We start from the raw sequence: 21,995 nt of genomic DNA, 5'->3' as shown, positions 1-21,995 counted from the left end.
CAGGCAGGTAGGTGATGGGAAAGACCTCAGCCGGAGACCCTGGAGAGCCACTGCCGGTCTGAGTAGACAATACTGACTTTGCTGGACCAAGGGTCTGATTCAGTATAAGACAGCTCCATGGGGATAGGCCATGGCTCAGTGGTAGAGCCTCTGCTTGGCATGCAGAATGTCCCAGGTTCCATCCCTGCCATCTCCCGTTAAAGGGACCAGGCAGGTAGGTGATGCGAAAGACCTCTGCCGGAGACCCTGGAGAGCCGCTGCCGGTCTGAGTAGACAATACTGACTCTGCTGGACCCAGGGTCTGACTCAGTATAAGGCAGCTTCATGCATTCAATGCCTATAGAAGAGCCGCCGGCTGCCCGCCGCGCCGTGGTGCTGAACGGACAGCGACGCCTCGCCCGCTCGCCATCCTCCCGGCGGCCGCCAGGGGCGCACCTGAGCGCCCTACCTTTGTCTCCCCTTAGAAAGCGCCGCCAGCAGCAGCCGCCCCCCCCCAGCTCCGCCTATTCCCCCCCCGTCCTTCCCCAGGCCGCCCAAGCCGCGACCATCGCAGGAGGAGGAGGAGGAGTCCGCGACAGAGCATCCATGGTGGCTGGAGGCGGGGAGCCCGGGCTAGGGGGACCTGCTGGATGCACCCCCCCTGGCAGCATGCGCCCCGAGGCAGCCAGGCAGCAGGGCCGGGGAAACACAGGTACTGGAGGAGCAGAGGGAGGGGCCGCTGCTGAGCTGGGGGGGGGAGGACCCCCCCTCCAGCTGCTCACTGCCGCTCCGCAGTCCTGGGGGCGGGGGGAAAGTTGGAGGGTCTCATACTGACAAGCAGGCGTCAGGGGGCTGGGGAGTGGGACGCGGCGGGCACCGGGAAAGGGAAGAGGGAAAGACGGCGGCGGAGCCATCCTTCAATACACGCGGGAACGGGACTGCGCGCGTGCACGCGCGTGATGCAATAAGCCAATGGCCATTTGTGCACGGGAGGTTTTTGCCTTGGGGTTGCCGCTCTCTAGGTCAACGTTTTCGCCATCCAGATTCTCACAACTCAAAAATAAGCCCCCCATGCGGAGTTTTGAGAATTCGGAGAGGGAAAATGTGCCTCTAGAGTGCGGCAAACCCAATGCAAAACCTCCCTTGCATCAATGGCACAATGTTGCATCGTGCGGGAAGACAGGTTGTTTGAGAGTGATTGGCTGTCCGCCCGTGGAAGTCACGTGTATTTAAGCGTGGCGTAGGACAGTCGTGGGGGGAATACTCTGCCCCCTCCCCATTACTATGGCAGCAGACGGGTGGAGAGGGCAGCTGTCAAAGAAAGTCCAGCCGTCTTCTGTCCCAGAAGAGAGAGCTTCTCACCAGCTTCTGCACATGGGGTGCCCCCCAGGGGTTGCTAAAGAGAGAGGAGAGAACCCGAGAGGTTTCTTTGCTTAGAGCAACGGCTTGTAGTAGCACCTACAACAGTAGCAAAGGGTGTGTGAACATTATTCAGCACAGCATGCGCTGGGTGTAGGGATGCCAGCCGCCAGGTGGGGCCTGGCAGTCTCCTGGAATTACAGGAAATGGCATCTCCAGAGGGTGGACTCTATGGCATCCCATGTCTGCTGTGCTCCTTTCCCTTCCTCAAGCTCTGCACACCCTAGGATCCATCCCCAAATCGCCAGGAGTCTCCCAGCCTGAAGTTGGTAACCCTATTTGGCTAAAGTTGTCACAAAAATACATCCCCGGTCCATTGATTCAAATGGCGCCAATACCCAATCTTATGGTCATTTGCACAGAAGTAAGCCCTGCTGGGCTCATTCCCAAGTAAGGGTACATAGGATTGCAGATTTAGTAAGCAATCGCTGCTGAATTGTGCCCAGCAAATAGTAGTAGAAGAAGAGTTGGTTTTTATATGCCGACTTTACCACTTAAGGGAGAATCAAACCGGCTTACAATCACCTTCCCTTCCCCTCCCCACAACAGACACCCTGGGAGGTAGGTGGGCCTGAGAGAGCTCCAAGAGAGCAGTGACTAGCCCAAGGTCATCCAGCAGGCTTCATGTGTAGGAGTGGGGAAATCAACCCGGTTCACCACTTAAGAACCAGATCAAAGTTCACCACTCTTAACCACCACACCATGCTGGGTATTGGCATGCCCCAACTTGGATCGCCCAGGCTAGCCTGATCTCATCAGATCTTGGAAGCTAAGCAGGGGAAAGGTCCCGGTTCGTGTTTGGCTGGGAGACCACCAAGGAAGTCCAGGGTTGTTACACAGAGGCAGGCAATGGCAAACCACCTTTGTTCATCTCTTCTCTGATCTGGATGGTCCATCAGATCTCTGAAGTTAAGCAGAGTCAGCCTTGGTTAGCCTTGGAAGGGAGACCACCAAGAAAGTCCAGGGCTGCTATGCAGAGGGAGGCCATGGCCCAGCAGCTCTGAAGGTCTCTTGCCTTGGAAACCTTACAGGGTCGCCAAAAGTCACCTGTGACTCTATGGTACTTTCCATCACTAAGTATTAGCATGTCTGTGTGAACAAGAGACCAGCCTTACTATATAGGTCAGCCCAGTTCTCTCTCCTTCTGTTTGTAAGCACCCACAGCAGTACACCCAGTCAGTACACCCAGTCAGCAGTACACCCAGCTTTCGTGCAACCTCTGTAGACCTGTCTTGTGCACTATGCAGTGCGCTCCCATGTGCACGCAAGAATTCCTTACTCCTGCCCCTCCCTTTCCGACGACCTTTAGATTGCAGCTCCATTGAGCAAGAGGTGTTTACTCAGCTGCTTTCTTCAAAACATTCTATTTTCACCCCTTCCCTGCCCCCATGGATGTGGTATCAGGCAGATGCCCTGCCCTGCTTGCAGACTGGAGAAAGAAGCAGGCAGGAGTCAAGGAATAATTCAGGCAGGCCAGGTGAGGTTTCCATCCAGCTAGGGTCAGGAGCCACAGGTAAGGCCTGCCAAAATGATCCCCACCCCTTTCCCTCTACCCCTGGAAGATGGAGTGGGCAGGCAGTCTGGCTGTCCCATGCTCAGCTCACTGTCTGCCCCATCAGCTCTGCAAAAAGGGAGGAGGAAGAAGAAGAGTTGTTTTTTATATGCCGACTTTCTCCACCACTTAAGAACCAAATCAGCTTACAGTCACCTTTCCTTCCCCTCCCCACAACAGGCACCCTGTGAGGTAGGTGGGGCTGAGAGAGTGTGACTAGCCCAAGGTCGCCCAGCTGGCTTCATGTGGAGGAGTGGGGAATCAAACCTGGTTCTCCAGATCAGAGTCCACTGCTCCAAACCACCACTCTTAACCATTACACCACGCTGGGTCTGGAAGGGGTGCAGGCTGAAGCCCACCCGTACCTGTAGGCATCATCATTAAGGTTTGCTTTGCAAAGGAAGAGACGGAGAAAGAGTCCTCCCCAAAGGAGTTGATAACCTAAATTTCAAGGACCAACTAAATTGACACAAAATACTTTGCAAGCTTTTGAGCTCACCAGAACGCTTCATCAGGCGGGATGTTATGATATTTAAAAGATGGGTGGGAGGAGAGAAGCAGATTTCTCAGGCCATGGTGTGACATATATGTATGAGGCGGCCTTCTACTGAATCAAACCATCTGACCATTAGGGTCAGTCTTGTCTACACGGACTGGCAGCGGCTCTCCAGGGTCTCAGACACAGGTCTTCCACATCACCTACGAGAGCCAGCATAGTGTAGTGGTTAAGAATGGCACACTCTGACCTGGAGAACTGGGTTTGTTTCCCCACTTCACATGAGCAGAGGACTCTGATCTGGAGAAGAGAACTGGGTTTAATTTCCCACTCCTCCATATGAAGCCTGCTGGGTGACTTTGGGCCAGTCACAGTTCTCTCCGAACTGTCTCAGCCCCACCTACCTCACAAGATGCCAGTTGTGTGTGTGTGTGTGGGGGGGGGAAGGAAGGTGACTGTAAGCCACTTTGAAACTCTTTATGGTAAAAAAAAGAGTGGGGTATAAAAACCAACTCCTCCTCCTCCTCCTTCTTCTGTTACCTAGTTTTTAAAAACAAAAACACGAGATGCCAGGGATTGAACCTGGGACCACTGAACCACATCCCCCTCCCCTGTTACCACCTGATCTTGTTGGCATCCTCTGTGTAGTGCATGCATGCACATAGCTTGACTTCAGCCTTGGCATTAGGTTACCGCACATCATCTGGGAAGAAGCAGCTGGTAAGGGAGTCAGTCACTGAGTATGCAAAAGAAGAAGAAGAGTTGGTTTTTGTATGCAGACTTTCTCTACCACTTAAGGGAGAATCAAACCGGCTTACAATCACTTCCCCTTCCCCTCCCCACAACAGACACCCTGTGAGGTAGGTGGGGCTGAGAGAGCTCTAACAGAGCTGTGACTGGCCCAAGGTCACCCAGCTGGCTTCATGTGCAGGAGTGGGGAAACCAACCCGGTTCACCAGATTAGCCTCTGCTGCTTATGTGGAGCGGGGAATCAAACCCGGTTCTCCATTTCAGAGTCCACCGTTCCAAACCCCTCTCTTAACCACTACACCACAAGACCATCCAAATCCTGTAGGTAGGCAGACAGATAGGTAAGTGATAGACAGACAGATAACAGACAGATAGATAGATAGATAGATAGATAGATAGATAGATAGACAGATAGATAGACAGTCAGACAGTCAGACAGACAGATAGATAGATAGATAGATAGATAGATAGATAGATAGATAGATAGATAGATATTGATACGGTCTATTTGACCAGCCAAAGGTTAATACATAAAATTATCTGACTTAATAAAATTGCAAAACTAATATAAATTACAAAATTAGATAAAAGACTAATTATATTAAAATGTAAGGTATTAAAACAAATCACAAGAATTACCTTGATGTTTTTCCACTCTATTTTTGTGGGTTTTAATTGCGATGGCACAAAATTTAGCAGTTGGGAGCCCATCAGGAGCCTCTTAGTCAGGAATTCTACTGGCTTATCGGGGAGTTCGCTGATCAGGGGAGCAATGGATTCAGTACGGGCCTCATGGTAGAATGAACAGCTGAAAAACACATGTTCGGTGGTTTTGATGTCTCCTGACCTGCAAGGGCATAGCCTTTCTGATCTTGGAATCTTCTTGTATTTTCGTTCTAGAACAGGCAAAGGCAGGGTATGACATCTGGCTAGAGTGTAGGCCTTCCTATAGTTGATAAATTCCAAATGGGAGAAATATGCTGCAGGGGTAAGATAGGTAAGTGTGGTTTTCATTGATTCCTGACTCTTTGATTTGTCCCCAGCAGATGAGGTGCTGACAGGAATGATCCAGGGGTCTGTTTCCCAATGGCGTCCTCACAGCCCCTGGAACTGACGGTCTTGGGGAATGGACCGGGGCCCAGCCAGAGAGCCCCGCCAGGGGGGCCTGCATCACCGTGGACGGCTGCCAGTTCGGGCATTGAGAATATCTCCTACGAGGGGGAGGAGGAAGAGGAAGAAGAGGAGGCAGAGACCTCCTTCCCTAATGGCCACGGCTCCGCCAGCAGTCCCAGGGAGCCTCCAGCACCCCCAAGGGGAGACCTCTCTCCCAGATCAGAGGATGGTCCTCCGTCAGATGCGACCGGGAATTCTGTGGACTACGGCTTCATTTCGGCTTTGGTCTTCTTAGTGGGCGGGATTTTGCTGGTGATCGTGGCTTACAGCATCCCGCGAGAGGCCAGGGTCGACCCGGACACTGTGTCTGCCCGGGAGATGGAGAGGCTGGAGATGTACTATGCGCGCCTGGGTTCCCGCTTGGACAAGTGCATCATCGCGGGCTTGGGTTTCTTGACCTTGGGGGGCATGCTTCTGTCCATGCTCCTGATGGTCTCCATCTATAAAGGGGAGCTGTACCGGAGAAGGACCTTCCCGGCCTCCAGAGCTCCCAGGAAGACCTACGGATCTATAAACCTGAGGATGAGGCAGTTGAATGGAGAAGGGGGGCAAACGCTGGTGGAGAATGAGGTCGTTCAGGTGATGGAAGCAGCTCCCATCAGCCAGAACTGCTGACGTTTCTAGATTGTGAGCGAATCTGATATAATTCTTTCTGTTTAAATTGAATTGAAAGTCCCGAGTCTAGAGGAGGCTTTTGGGGTTGAGAGAAGAGTTCATAGTAACATATTCAACAATAACTTTGTACCTCAGAGAAGATCAGGAAAAAAATACACTGGAATTCCACCTCCTGCAAAGAAAGACATGCTAGGAAGCTGTTCTAAGTAAAACCTCAGGCAAAAACTCAGGCCATTTATGCTTGGTAATTAGCAGCTCTTTCCAGGCTGAAGTGCCCCGCATATTTTTTTGAGTTTTTCACGCTGAACTGTCGTTCAGGAGATGACTGCGAAGCCGGCGCATACCTGCTTTGCATTTCTCAAGAGCCCCTTTAATGAGACCTTTTGTGTTTGCTCCGCCCCGCCTCGAAGAATCCCCTCAAGGAAGCATTCAAAACCACAGCCTCCCGTAAGCTATGCAAACGGCTGTTGCTAATGGAAAGAACGAAGGAGCAGGCTAGTGGGGTGGGGGTGGGGGTGGAATTTCTCCTTTTGTTGGGACCGTGAATAGGCATTTTAAAGGTTGCATTTAAAAAAAGAGCTTTGAGCAAGCATCAGAATTGACCCTGCATAAATGGCCTCAGACTTGCCTTCCTGGCCAGCATTCAGAGGAAATTCCTCTCTACTTCATGGGTCCTTTGCAAAGCACCCAGATGAGATTTCAAATAAAACTTCTGAGCCCCTTGAAAGTTTTCTGTGCCAGGTGCAGCACTGGGATAACACCCACCTCCCCAAAACTGCTTTTTTAAAACTGTTGTAGAACCAAATAGCCTAGGCGGATAAAACAGAGCCAAAGTCACATGTCGGAGATCCTCTGAAGAGGACAGTCCCATACAGTGATGGGCCAGCGCTTTGGAGCTAAGTCACTGTGGTTTTTCTGCAACAACTTGTTAGCAATAGTTCAGCGTATCAGACAGGGAATGCTGGATTTCAGCTGCCCCCCCCCTTGGAGCAAAAGGGCAGAATCCATTCAGATGGGGTTCCATTTGTGTGTTTTTCCTGAGACTCAAGACTCCCATTACCTTCTTCACAATGTCTGCATTTTTAACACATCCTGGAAGCAAAGCCAGGATGAAAAAAACCCACAGATGGACTCGCAGATCTGTAATTCACACCAGCACACCCGATCGACCCACCCCACACGCAAGACACGTAGATTCACTGAAACAAGGATGCCCATTTCGGAATGTTTCTTGCTCAAACCAGAAATGCACCCAGAAGCAAATAACCATTTCAGACATTCTCCAGCTCCCGGGTTTCTCTGGTCGGCAAGGACCTTCTCCCCCCCCCCCCCCGCCCCCCAGCCACCTGCCTTCGATGTCACACGTATTTGCTGCAGTTAGGAGATAAAATTACCTCTGGAACCCAAAGCATGAAAGATTAATGAAGGCCAGCGGGTAGCCGGCGCAGAGGAAAGTGTGTCGGCACAGGAAGTATAAAAATGGAAATAATTCAGACGCCACACTGAAGGTGACCTCTGCAAGGGATGGATGCCGGTCGCCAGCCAATGTGCTGCTCTCGAGTCTCCTTGGTGTGGTCCATCCCAAGAAATAAACCACATCTATTGCTCAGTATATGAGATGGCACTGGACCAAGGGGAGAAATGAGTCAGCTTGTGCATTTGCTCAGGCCAGATTTATTGGCCTGGAAGTCTTGATATGTTGGTGGAGATTCTTCTTGGGGGGGGGGTTGCTGTAACTGAGGGATGGGGGAGACCATTATTTAGAAGAAATTTAAAAATATCACAAAAATCATTTGATCTTGGAGCAATGGTTCATCTGACCTATAGTGGGATCAACATGTGCATCAAAAGGAGGGGGCAGGGGGAACAGTTCCATTTCAGATTGGGGGATATAATTTTTGAGCACTTCTCCATATTAAAAAAAGTCCCTGTAAGGTAGGCTGACCATATTTCCTTGAGGAAAAACGGGACATTGGGATGGAAAAAATGGGACAGGGGTTATGTAATATTAGCGTAACCCAATCGAAGCACTTTTTCCCCGTGCCTGCATGCAGCATAAGAAATGTCAGAACTGAAGGAAAACGTTGGAAGTGTAATGAGGTGCAAAACGGGACAAAATTGACATTTTAACTGAAAAGACAGGATGGCCAGGAAATATGGTAAAAATGGGACTGTCCTGTTCAAAACAGTTTGTATGGTCAGCCTACTGTAAGGGGACCTTCCTACATTTCTGCTTGCCAAGGTTTTTTTTTTTTTTAATCCTGGGAGATTTCTTTCTCTTTTTTTTAAATGTGATTTCCTGCCTGTGGGGCTAATCTGCTTCTCCTCATTTTACCTCCAAATCCCTCACGTATTGTTTTAATATTTTATTGATATTAAATTATTTCCAGCACCCTCACATTTCATTCCTCTCCACGTCCCTCCAAGCTGAATTTTTAAATTGAAATCGGAGGCTCTGCTCGTGGCTACAAAGGGGTCAATTGTGAACAGTGGCATTAAAAGAACTTTAAAAAGCAAGAAGTCTCGTTTGGGACATTTCTTTGCAAAATTCAAAATGTATACCAGATAAGCAGAGCACCTTTGAACCCTGCTGAGGTCCCTCCCCTCCCCAAACCCTCCCCTTCCCAGGCTCCACCCCACAAATCCCCAGGTATTTCCCCACCCAGAGCTGGCAGCCTCAGGTACAGGTCCTTCCTATCACCTCCTGCCTGAGTCACTGGGCTCCATCCGCAGACCTTGGTGCCTCCTGGTATTCAGCCTCAGTGGTGTGAGCTGAACCCACAGTCCTCCTTCGTCAGGGGCAGGGACAGATGAATACCAGTGTGGGTTTTGAGAGGTGCAAAGACTCCACCAAGTGCAGATCTCCCTTCCAAAGTGCTGCAGAGACATTCCCAAGAGCAATAACCTGTTTCCCTTCTCCCAGTTGCTGCAAGTGAGTGCTTTGGCGAAGGGATGCCTTAATAAGAACATAAGAAAGGCCCTGCTGGGTCAGACCAAGGCCCATCAAGTCCAGCAGTCTGTTCACACAGTGGCCAACCAGGTGCCTCTAGGAAGCCCACAAACAAGGCGACTGCAGCAGCATTGTCCTGCCTGTGTTCCACAGCTCCAAACGTAACAGGCATGCTCCTCTGATCCTGAAGAGAATAGGTACCGTATGCATCATAAGAATATAAGAATGGTCCCGCTGGATCAGACCCAGGCCCATCAAGTCCAGCAGTCCGTTCACACAGTGACCAACCAGGTGCCTTCCCCATTGTTTGTCCCTCATGATCTGTATCTTGGCTGTGTGCCCCACCTCTAAGCACATCTGATAGGCTAGCGATGTTGCTTTGCAGCAGAACAGCTAGATTTAAGTCCAGTAGCTCCTGAGAGATCAATAAGACTTGGGGGGGTGAGCTTTAAAGAGCCAACGTATCTGACAAAGGGAGCTTTAACTCTCAAAAGCTCATACCCCCCCAAAAAAAAATCTGGCAAGGTGCTACTGGACTTGAATCGAGCACATCTGATAGGTGGCTTTCCAACTGGCAATTTGCAAAATGGGGGAAAAGCACACCAACCTGCAAAGTGAACATCAACTGCTTTCACTTTCAATCAAATTAAATGCCTTTTAATGGTGCGCAGCCTGTTAAAGAGATTAGATATGCAGAGGGCCCAGAGCCTGAGACACGCTTGGCTTTGTATGAGCTTGGCTGTGTATGTCAGGCTCCTTAAGAAGAAGAAGAGTTGGTTTTTATATGCTGATTTTCTCTACCGCTTAAGGCAGAATCAAACCAGCTTACAGTCCCCTCCCCCTCCCCACAACAGACACCCTGTGAGGTAGGTGGGGCTGAGAGAGCTGTGACTAGCTAAAGGTCACCCAGCTGGCTTCGTGTGTAGTGGGGAAACAAATCCATTTCACCAGATTAGCCTCCGCCGCTCATGTGGAGGAGTGGGGAATCAAACCTGGTTCTCGAGATCAGAGTCCACCGCTCCAAACCAGCACTCTTAACCACTACACCACACTGGCTCCTTAGCATGAGACTTTAATGGAATCCACTTGCAGATGCTCTGTTGCCGTCTCATGGTCTTGGCCCTTAAGAAGGCATTGAAAATTGTGCAAGAGAGGGAATACACGAACACATGAAGCTGCCTTCTACTGAATCAGATTATTGATCCATCAGAGTTAGTATTGTCTACTCAAACTGGCAGCGGCTCTACAGTTTCGTGCAGAGGGATGTCTTCCACATGACCTACTACCTGGTTCTTTTAACTAGAGACGCACAGGTCTTTCATATCTCCTACTTGCTTTGTCCCTTTAACTGGAGATGCTGAGGATTGAGCCTGTGACCTTCTGCATACGAAGCAGATACTCTTCCAAAGAGCCACAGCCCCTCCACAACATACACATGAATCTGCCTTATGCTGAATCAGACCCTTGCTCCCTGAAGGTCAGTACTGGGCACTTTCACACATGCCGAATAATGCACTGTCAGTCTACTTTTAATGCACTTTAATGATAGTTCGCCAGTGGATTTTGCCATTTCACACAGTAAAATCTGGCTTCAAACTGCATTGAAAGTTCACTATCTGGCATGTGTGAAATTGCCCATTGTCTACTCAGACTGGCGGTGGTTCTCCAGAGTCTCTGGGCGAGATCTTTTCCATCACCTACTGCCTGGCTTTTTTAAATGGAGATGCCGGGGATTGAACCTGGGACCTTCTTGCATGCCAGCCAGAAGCTCTGCCCCAAGCTATGTCCCCTGCCCTAAGGAAGATCTGCTCCATGACTGAAATGGTGCATATTTTATTATTTATTCATTTAGAAAAAAACTGTGCCACTTCTCTTCCACTAACCTGCCCAAGGCAAAATTAAAAGCAAAAACAAATAAAAACATATTAAATCCCAGCATTAAAAATGCAGCCAGTGTCACCACTTAGACCATCAAAAATAGACCATCGAGCAGCTTAAATAACAATTCCCTGACTAAAAATACACTAAAATAGAACCAATGCGGTATAGCAGTTAGAATGTCGGCTTAACATCTGGAAAACCCAGGTCCAAATCCCCGCTCTGCCATGTGCTCTGATTTGTCTTTTTGATGGTCAACAGTATCCGTAACTAAGGTTAGGTTAATTCATGCCATCGTATTCCCTATTACTATGTATGGTTGTGAAAGCTGGACAACAAAGAAAACTGACAGGAAGAAAATAGACTCCTTTGAAATGTGGTGTTGGAGGAGAGTGTTACGGATACCCTGGACTGCCAAAAAACCAAATCAGTGGGTTCTAGATCAAATCAAGCCTGAACTGACCCTAGAAGCAAAAATGACTAAACTGAGGCTATCGAGCTTGAGGAGGGTGGGATTTAGGGAGGGGAAGAAGGCAAGTGTCACTAGAAAAGGCAGTCAGGCTAGGAAAAGTTGAGGGCAGCAGAAAAAGAGGAAGACCCAACAAGAGATGGATTGACTCAGTAAAGGCAGCCACAGCCCTCAATTTGCAAGACCTGAGCAAGACTGTCAAGGACAGGAGATTTTGGAGGACATTGATTCATAGGGCTGCCATGAGTCGGAAGCGACTTGACGGCACTTAACACACACACACACACACACACACACACACACACACACACACACACAGAGAGTATCCGTAACACTCTCCTCCGACACCACATATCAAAGGAATCAATGTTCTTCCTGTCAGCTTTCTTCATTGTCCAACTTTCATACCCATTCATGGTAATGGGGAATACTATGGCATGACTTATTTTGATTTTGGCCACCAGCAACATATCTTTACACTTAAGACTCTTTTCTAGTTCCTTCATGGCTGCCCTTCCCAGTCTCGGCCTCCTTCTGACAGACAGAAGGACGGATGGATAAGCAGGAGGAACTGGGGGGGGGGGCATATCGGGCATCAGATGCATGGGGACATGAACATAATAAAGCACTGTAGACTTGAATTTTAATTGCTTGGGGAGAAAGGAAATACAGGCTCCTGGGGGGGGGGAATGGATACAACCCTCCCTGAAGCTGGTTGGGAAAATCTGACTTATGGGACTCCACTCCACAAGATGCAGTGAGGGCCACAAGTTTGGAGCGCTTTGAAAAGAATTAGACAAATTCAAAGAGGAGAGGGCCATCAGTGGCGATTAGTTCCGTAACTAAATGGAACCTCCATGTACAGATATAGCATATATTTGGAGTCCAAGACACAAGGGACATATCGAAAGGGCAGGCATTCTTATTCTGCCTTCCATGTCAGATTCCCTGTTGCATCTGCCCGCCGAATTTACATAACTAAATGGAACCATGTATAGATACAGTATATCGTTGGATGCAAGGGACATATCAAAGGGGTAGGCGTTCTTATTCTACCATGTCAGATTCCATGTTGCATCTGCCTGTCTAGTTTCCATAACTAAATGGAACCTCCTTGTATAGATACAGTATATCTTTGCATCCCAAGACACAATGGACCAATCCAAGGGGTGGCCATTCCTATTCTACCTTACATCTCAGTTTCCCTGTTGCATCTACCAGCCTGCTGTTCGAAACAGATTACTGGGTTTGACTTTGTAAAGCTACATGAAATGGGATGGACCCTGCTGACAGGCTAAGGGGAAAAGCAGTTGTTTTGCCATTCAGGAAGAGGCTGAAACGGCCAAGGATAAAGCCAGGATGCAAAGTGGATCCATCCCCTCTGTCCTTCAGAACTGCACAGTGTTTGGAAAGAACATGTTTGGAAGTGTAGAAGCCCTGCATACCGGGAAATGTAAAGATGCCGTAAACTTCACAGGAATATATTCAAGGTTGGATGAGATGATAACCCGGTTAATTTGGTTAGAAGAGAAATTCCTGCTTGGGGTTGAGCGAGCAATGAGTTAAAAATCATTCTTATTTTGCACCTAGAGAAGCGCTCCAAGAGAGCCCTGGGTTCAGGTCCCTTGAAGTCTGGGCTGGGAGATCAGTTCAGGGACCGTCAACCACCCCTTCCAGCTTAGGCTGCAGTGGTCCTGCATAGGGTGAGGTTAGCCCTCAAAGCAGGATGATTGGGGGAGGCCACGTGACAGGACAGGCCCAGAAACGTATCCTGAGTCACAGCAGTCGATCCAAACTGTGTTCTGAATCCACGCGTGGCAGCTATAAGGGGGAAAAGTTCAGATACGACCGGGGAGGTTGTTGGTCAGAAGAAGCTGGGTGTGAAGAATGGAGGGAAGGTGTCAGGTTTCGAAGTAGGAGCGATGTGTTGCTTCAAACATCTGAACGCTGCCTTTCCACAAAATCAGGGTCCACAAGGCGAGGCACATAAAAAACACTCAGACTTCTGGACAATTAAAAACCACCTTGAATATGATTAAACAATTCAATTCAAAACACATCCACCAACACCAGAGGGAGGGCCAGTCACTTTTCTGGGGGGTATGCCAGATGCAACCGTCAAGTCTTTGCCTGCTGGCCAAAGACATGATAGAGGGAGACGTGTGACTCTCCCTTGGAAGGGAGTGCCCCAGTTTTGGTGCTGCGATGGAAAGAAACCCGTTCTTCGCGTTGCCACCCATTTGGCTTCAGTGCGTGGGGGCACCCAAAGCAGGGCCTCTGAAGGTGACCAGAGAGGTTCATATGAGCCCAGGAGCGTCCATGAAAGACAGGACGGAAGCACAAGCGGTTGAAGCCTCCAGGCCATGGGTAGGGCTGCCAACGTCCAGGAGGTGGCTGGAGATCTCCCGCGGTTATGGCTGATCTCCAGGTGACAGGGATGAGTTCCCCTGGAGAAAATGGAAGGCGGGCTCTATGGCATTCTGCTTCACTGGAGCCCCTCCCCTCCCCAAGCCCCGCCCTCCTCAGGCTCCCCCCCCCAACCTCTCCAGGGAACCCCCCCTGGAGCTGGCCCCCCTCCCAGAGCAGCATGCGTATTGTTGGCATGGTTGCTAAGGGACGGGCCACCTATATAACCTCAGCCCCCGCTGGAGTCCGGCGCATTGCTGGCCGATGCTGCGCTGGACGTTTCTGTTGCGAAGGTGGTGTGTTGGAGAGTCGGAGTTGGAGAGTCGGAGGAGTTGTCGGAGGAGTTGGAGAGTCGGAGTCGGAGAGTCGGAGAGTCGGAGTTGGAGATCGGAGTTGGAGAGTCGGAGTTGGAGTTGGAGATCGGAGTCGGAGAGTCGGAGGAGTCGGAGAGTCGGAGGAGTTGGAGATCGGAGTTGGAGATCGGAGTTGGAGAGTCGGAGTTGGAGTTGGAGATCGGAGTTGGAGAGTCGGAGGAGTCGGAGAGTCGGAGGAGTTGGAGATCGGAGTTGGAGATCGGAGTTGGAGAGTCGGAGTTGGGGAGTCGGAGTTGGAGTCGGAGTTGGAGTTGGAGATCGGAGTTGGAGAGTCGGAGGAGTCGGAGAGTCGGAGGAGTTGGAGATCGGAGTTGGAGAGTCGGAGTTGGAGAGTCGGAGTTGGGGAGTCGGAGTCGGAGTTGGAGAGTCGGAGTTGGAGAGTCGGAGTTGGAGAGTCGGAGTCGGAGTTGGAGATCGGAGTTGGAGAGTCGGAGGAGTTGGAGAGTCGGGGTTGGAGAGTCGGAGAGTCGGAGTTGGAGATCGGAGTTGGAGAGTCGGAGGAGTCGGAGAGTCGGAGTCGGAGAGTCGGAGGTGGTGTTTCGTGTGTTGGGTGGGTGCGATTCTCTCTTTGAGTTTTCAGTCTCACTTTCCTTTCCAGTCTGTGCTTCACGGTTCGAGGAGGGGGCCGAGTGTCGCCCCCGAAGGTCGCACCAGACACAAGGGCTTGGAATGAAACCCCACTCCCACCCCCCACCCCCACCCCCGGGTCCAGCCGCCTCCTCCCCCCACCCCCCGCCCCTGGCTTTCCGCCGCTGTTTGCGGAGCCGCTGCTGCTGCCGCTGCCCGCCGCGGCTCGTTGGCCCTCTGCGGCTCGCTGCGGCTCTCTGCTCGGCTCTCCTGCAGCTGGGACGGGGCCATCCTGCCCAGGAGCTCCCCCTCCCGGGTCCTCCCGGGCCCCTCCCGGGCCCCTCCCGGGCTGTTGAGCGGTTGCCTTGTGGGGGGCTCTGGCCGGGCCCTGGCTCTCTCTGGGGCTCCGCGCCCTTGGCCGGGCAGGGCCCTTGCCAGCAGCTGCTCGCCGCCTCTTGGCCAACGTCCCCGGCTTTCCGCCGCTGGGGTCCTTCCTTGCGCGGCTGGGGCATGCAGGGCGCGCAGCTTTGCGCCCCCGACCCCCGACCCGCGCTGCCTCCCTGCCACGGAGCGAGGCCTCTGCACGGGCACTCGGTCCGCATTCACAGGCGCTCCCAGCCACCTCTGGCGAGCCCCCGCTAGACTGCCCTTACTCCCGGGAGCAGGCACTCACGACAGTGTTCTCCGGGAAGGACACGCGTTTGCATTGCGCGGCATGGCTGAGAGCAGTGGTTCCCAACCTTTTTTTGACCAGGGACCACTAGGACTTTTTTGTTCGGTGCAGGGACCCCAAGGTTCAAAATAAAAATTCTGAGAATTTGAAAATAAACTTTAATCATAACTGTTAGTTAAACATTAAACTTAGAATAATATTTGAATATATATTTTTATAATAGAGAACTTTTAATTGAAAATATTAATTTATTATGGGTTTATAACTTTGTTTCACGGACCTTAATTTAGTTCTCGTGGGGGTTCACGGACCCCTGGTTGGGAACCAGTGGCTTAGAGGAATAGATATGGCACAGAGAAATTATAAGATTGTCGTGCACATTGTGATTTCCTGTGACAACGGAGTGATTGGTATCACCCATCAATAAGCACTGGGTGTTTGGTCACAATAGAGGAGTCCTGTGCTGTTTCTTCTTTTGTTTAGTATGCTTTGCAGCGTAGGTGTTTTTCTAAACCTCCGGGAGGTAGCTGAGATCCCATAAGAACATAAGAAAGGCCCTGCTGGGTCAGACCCAGGCCCATCCAGTCCAGCAGTCTGTTCACACAGGGGCCAACCAGGGGCCTCTAGGAAGCCACAAACAAGACGAGTGCAGCAGCACCGTCCTGCCTGTGGTCCACCACACCCAAAATGATAGGCATGCTCCTCTGATACTAGAGGGAATAGGTATGCGGCATGACTACTATCCATTCTAACTAATAGCCATGAATACCCCTCTCCTCCATGAATATGTCCACTCCCCTCATAAAGCCCTCCAAGCCAACAGCCATCATCACATCCTGGGGCAGGGAGTTCCACAATTTAACTATGCGTTGTGTGAAAAAATATTTCCTTTTATCTGTTTTGAATCTCTCGCCCTCCAGCTTTAGCAGATGACCCCGTGTTCTAGTATTATGGGAGAGGGAGAAAAACGTCTCCCTGTTCACTCTCTCCAAACCATGCATAATTTTATAGACCTCTATCCTGTCTCCCCTCAGCCGCCTTCTTTCCAAGCTAAACAGCCCTAAGCGTCTTAACCGCTCCCCATAGGACAGTTGCTCTAGTCCCCTAAACATTTTGGTCGCTCTTTTCTGCACCTTTTCAAGCTCTGTAATATCCCTTTTTAGGTGTGGTGACCAGAACTGAACACAGTATTCCAAGTGTGGTCTCACCCTAGATTTGTACAAGGGCAGTAGGATATCTCCCGCTATTACAACTGATCTCCAGGTGACAGAGATGAGTTCCCCTGGAGACAATGGCCGCTTTGGAAGGCGGACTCTATGGCATGATGCTCCATTGAAGTCCCTCCCCTCCCCAAGTCTCGCCCTCCTCAGGCTCCACCCCCAACCTCTCCAGGGAATCCCCACCCTGGAGCTGGCCCCCCCTCACAGAGGGCCATGCGCATTGTAATGGTTGCTAAGGGACGGGGACATGGCCACCTTTATGACATCAGCCCCTGCTCAACTCTGTGCACTTGCTCAGTTGGTGGCCTTCGACTAAGTTTATGTTTGTTTGTTTTTAAAATAAATTTTATTTCTTTTATAAACAAACATAATATAACAAAAATGTACAAATACACAAGCATCATACTATAGTTTACATGGCTCTTCCTTCCTTCCCCCCCCCTTTTGAAATTACATCTTAATTATCGGACTCTTTAAATTACAATGCTCTATATTCTCTAAATTCTATATTTTCCTTTAATATTTTATTGTTATTCATACATAACCTTAAACGTTTTTATTCGATGTTTTATTTTAATTCTATTCTTAATTGTTAGCTAAATAATTAGAGAAAATATTCCATTTTTATTGAAATTCTAACATTGGTCTATTATGTATCAAAGCAGTTAATTGGGCCCTGGTGACAGATTCATTTAACTTATTCTTCCATTCAGTTAAATCTGGGTAATTTTCTGCCTTCTGTTTTGCCACATATATTACTCTCGCCACTGTCACCATATATTTAAATAATTCAGCAGTTGGGTGTGCGAAAAGGATCTTGGGGTCTTAGTAGATCAAACGCTGAACATGAGTCAGCAGTGTGATGCTCTAGCCAAAAAGGCAAATGCGATCTTGGGCTGCATCAACAGATGTATAGTGTCCAGATCATGTGAAGTGATGGCATCCCTTTACTCTGCTCTGGTCAGACCTCACCTAGAGTACTGTATTCAGTTTTGGAACATAATTATATGTTGCATTGATTTGAGCCTCTTGCTAATTTTTCAGTCATTGCCTGGTATACAGCAGCCCCCTTATCCTCAAGCAATAGTTTGACCGACCCCTCCAGGATCCCTGGCCAAACAGGCCTGGAAGAAATTTGCTTCCTGACCCTGCAGTGGCGTTACCCTGATGTTTAGCCAAAAACTCTTCTGACTTAATTTCAACCCTTCTGGGGCAGCAGAAAACCACTCGGCACCCTCCTCCATATGACAGCCCTTCAAGTACTTGAGGATGGTGAGAGGGGATGATGAGAGAGGGGATATGATAACCATCTTCAAGTACTTGAAGGGCTGTCATAGAGAGGAGGGTGCCGAGTTGTTTTCTGTTGCCCCAGAAGGTCAGACTAGAACCAACGGGTTGAAATTAAATCAAAAGAGTTTCCGTCTAGACATTAGGAAGAATTTTCTAACAGTCAGAGCGGTTCCTCAGTGGAACAGGCTTCCTCGGGAGGTGGTGAGCTCTCCTTCCCTGGAGGTTTTTAAGTAGAGGCTAGATGGCCATCTGTCAGCAGTGCTGATTCTGTGACCTTGGGCAGTTCATGGGAGGAAGGGCATCTTGGCCATCTTCTGGGCATGGTCACTGGGTGTGTGGGGGGGAGGTAGTTGTGAGTTTCCTGCATTGGTTGGACTAGATGACCCTGGTGGTCCCTTCCAACTATGATTCTGTGATTCCATGGTTATCATATCCCCTCTCAGTCATCTCCTCTCCAGGCTAAACATACTGAACTCTTTCAACCTTTCCTCCTAGGACTTGATCTTCTAGGATGGCCTGGAACAAGAGGCGCTTGATGTTGTAAGTAGGCATTCCTCCCGTTTTCTCCTCCCTTCAGTGGCAGACTGGCCAGGGTGTCAGCCTGCCTGATGGCAAGTGGGCCCCCTTAAACATTAGACAACGTGTTAAAAGTGTTAATGACATTTTAGTAGCTTGAAAATGTAATAGAAGTTCCAATATTATTACTGTATGCAACTAAAATTTACATTGTATTATTATTTTAATATTTTTTTAAAAAATGAAATCATTTTCAAGGATACGTTATATTTAATAATATAATAAATAACTCTGAAAAAATTCTTATTTGGGTTATGTGAGGCCGATGCACACGTTATATAGGCTCAGATCTTTACTATTGTGACTAATTAATGTAATTACAAGATTTCACAGTTGAATATGGATGAAAATCAAACCAACTGGACATTGCCATTGCCAGTTAAGAGGCAGAGGAAGAAGAAAGGAACGGCAGATGAGCTTATAGAAGAGGAAGGAAATTCCTCAGATTCTCTAGCTGATTTTCGAGTAAATGTGTTTAACCTAATAACGGACCGCATTGTCCAGTCACTACATTCACACTTTGTACAACACAAAAAGTTGTACCAAGATTTATCCTGCTTGCACCCAGCAAAGTTTAATACTATTGCAGAGAAGGCCTTGAAAATGAGGCATTGGAAGGTATCATTAAGCTGTCTCCACAAATCAGCAAAGATCAAGTATTATTGGAATTGTTTTCTTTTGCTTCAAACTTTGATGTATTACCATAAAGCTTTTGCTTAATGATGGTGAGAAAATGGATTCCAGTTGCAACAAGTGTAAAATTTGAATCACTCGCTCATCATGTGCACCAAGACTTCTGGCACCCAACAGACTTCATGACAAGGCATATGATAGCCTTCATGAACTTTATAAAGTCAACTGCACACAATCAGTTACTCAAGCCCAATGTGAGAGGACATTTCCAAAGCTAAAGATCATAAAGACGAGGCTAAGAAATTCACTGTCTGAGGAGACCTTGGAACCATACATGTTGCTGTCCATTGAAAAGGAATGGTGAGATGAATCGGATGCAGAAGCAATTATTGACAGATTCACACAATCATCTAGCGAATTCAAACGATTCCTCTTAATAGAGTGGACTGCATGAAATATGCTTTCGAACTACCTGTTAATGTGTAAAACGTTCAGTGCAAGCAAAATATTTTAAAATATCCACCATTTATTTAAAATTTTAAAAATTTTAAAAAATTATAACAATCTGTATTTACATTTAGTATCTACTGCATACTGCCAGTAATATGTACAAGATATGTACACTGCAATGACTAAAAAATGTATTTATTTTACAAAAATGTTAATTGTACCTTTTCCCACTTATGTGTTTTTTGAAAATTTTATTTATTTCTTATAAGTTGTGGGTGGGCGCCCTTTGTCTCCTGGCAACCAGTGTTTGTAGACCCAGTCCGCCACTCCCTCCCTTCTCCCTCGGGTGGCGGCGGGGTGTGTGTGTCTGTGTGTGGACCTCTTCCCCCCTCGCCCTAGCCCGGGGAGGGATCTCAGCAAAGGGCAGCGCAGACCCCGAGCAGGACGGTTGGACCTTCTCAGCACCTCGTCTACCCTGGAAGGGGCTTCTCCCACCATGTGCCCAGAAAGACCGGGGGATCCCCCGGCCCCAAGCAACTCACAGCTCTTCTAAGCAGGGGGTGGGGGGAGAGAGAGGGGATTCTGGTGCTCGAGGAATGTGGCTCACGAGGACTTCCTTCCAAGTCTCCGCTTCATGCCTGACATTCGGCCTTCTGAAACGTGAACTTGTTTGGGCCAGTTTTCAGTGGCCGAGAAGAAGGAGGTGTTCAGAGCAGGCTGACCCGACACGGGAGGCTGAGGGTTGGGAAATACCTGGAGATCTGATGGGTGGAGCCTGAGGAGGGTGGGGTTCGGGGAAGGGAGGGACATCAATGGGGTATAATGCCGTAGAGTCCACCTTCCAAAGTGGCCATTTTCTCCATGATCTCTGTCGTCTGGAGATGAGTTGCGATAGCGGGACGTCATAGAATCATAGAATGATAGAGTTGGAAGGGACCACCAGGGTCCTCTCGTCCCACCCCCTGTACAATGCAGGAAACTCACAACTACCTCCCCCCACGCACCCCAGTGACCCCCACTCCACGCCCAGAAGATGGCCAAGATGCCCTCCCTCCCATTATATGCCTAAGGTCATGGAATCAGCATTGCTGTCAGATGGCCATCTATCCTCTGCTTAAAAACCTCCAGAGAAGGAGCACTCACCACCTCTGGAGGAAGCCTGTTCCACTGAGGAACTGCTCTGTTAGGTTTCCAGCCACCACCTGGAGGTTGGCAACTCTAGGTTGAAAGCCCTTTTCAGACACAAAGTTCCCATTGGCATGCAATTCTCACCCACAGGGGGATGGTTCATATTGGCCTACCTTGCAGAACGGTTGTTAGGGGGATTGTGAAGACCTTTGTAGTGTGGGAAAAGGATCTGGGAGAGCCAGGTTCTAATCCTCAACTGCCCTGAGAACCTGTTGGGTGAATTTGGGCTAGTGACACCCTCTCAGCCTAACCTACCTCACAGGGTTGTTGTAAGGAACAAATGGAGGAGAAGAGAATGATGTCCGTCAATTTAAGTCCCAATGGTGGGGAGTCGAATGAACAAATGATTAGGGTTGCCAACCTCCAGGTGGTGGCTGGAGATCTCCCGCTATTACAACTGATCTCCAGGAGGCAGTGATCAGTTCCCCTGGAGGAAATGGCCGCTTTGGCAATTGGACTCCATGGCATTGAAGTCCCTGCCCTCTCCAAACCCCGCCCTCCTCAGGCTCCGCCCCCCAAATCTCCCGGTACTTCCCAACCCGGAGCTGGCAACCCCTAGCTGTGGAGAGGTGAGCCCAGCAGAGCCAGAAAGCGGGCGGCCCGTTTCCCCGCCCAGGAGAGAGGGGCAGTCAGTGCCCCCTCTGTGCAGGGAGCGGGATCCCAGCACCGCCTGAGAAAACCCAAAGACCACCCTCGAGGGGTCCCCCAGGGGCTCATCCCGAGGACAGCCAGTTCCTGCCAAGCCCAGCACCTCCGGCCGGGGGCCCACGCTCAGGGCGAGGGGTCCCGAGAGCTGGAGGCTGCTCACCTTCTCCCCCTTCTCTCCTAGGGCTCGAAGCCTGAGAGCCATCCTCGGGCGGGGCAGGGAGAAAATTGTCCCGGCCATCCAGCCGGAGGCGGCAGGTAAGGAGATGCTGCAGGCCCCTGGGGTGGGTTCTGGGGACCAGGCTGACGAGAGAGCCCCGGGGGCGAGAGAAGGTTGCGGGCACCTCAGGGCCTCCGGCTGGCAGGAAAGCTCAGTTCTCTGCCCAGAACTGGCCGTCTTGTGCCCCGCGTGGCTCTCCCGGGTGAACGTGGCAGACAGCTGGCAGGGCCGAGAGCCAGATCCGGCCCTCCCTGAGGTGCGCTGAGCAGCTTCGCCCTGCTGGCGGATGCCGCGGTCCGTCAGGGCGATGCTCCCGAGGACACCTGGAGCGGCTCAGGGGCCGGGTGGGAAGAACCCCGGGGGACAGATGCCTCCCAGCCCACAGCATCATGCCTTCGAAGCCCTGTGTGAAGCACCCATCCACACCGGAAGAAAGGCAGGACAAAGAGCCACCCGCAGAAAACTCCCCCAA

General features: G+C 50.0%; 1 protein-coding gene across 1 annotated transcript; it reads left to right on the top strand.

The window, feature by feature from the left end:
- The first annotated feature begins 561 nt into the window (after positions 1-561).
- Positions 562-5,988, top strand: TMEM74B (transmembrane protein 74B). Its single transcript, XM_056845442.1, has 2 exons — positions 562-691; positions 5,243-5,988. The coding sequence occupies exon 2, from the start codon at positions 5,283-5,285 to the stop codon at positions 5,982-5,984; it is 702 nt and encodes a 233-aa protein (XP_056701420.1). The 5' UTR covers positions 562-691; positions 5,243-5,282; the 3' UTR covers positions 5,985-5,988.
- Positions 5,989-21,995: the final 16,007 nt, after the last annotated feature.

Source organism: Euleptes europaea, chromosome 2, assembly GCF_029931775.1.
Source record: "Euleptes europaea isolate rEulEur1 chromosome 2, rEulEur1.hap1, whole genome shotgun sequence".
NCBI lineage: Eukaryota > Metazoa > Chordata > Lepidosauria > Squamata > Sphaerodactylidae > Euleptes > Euleptes europaea.
The sequence above is the reverse complement of the archived record's forward strand: the minus strand, read 5'-3'. Positions and strand labels throughout refer to the sequence as shown.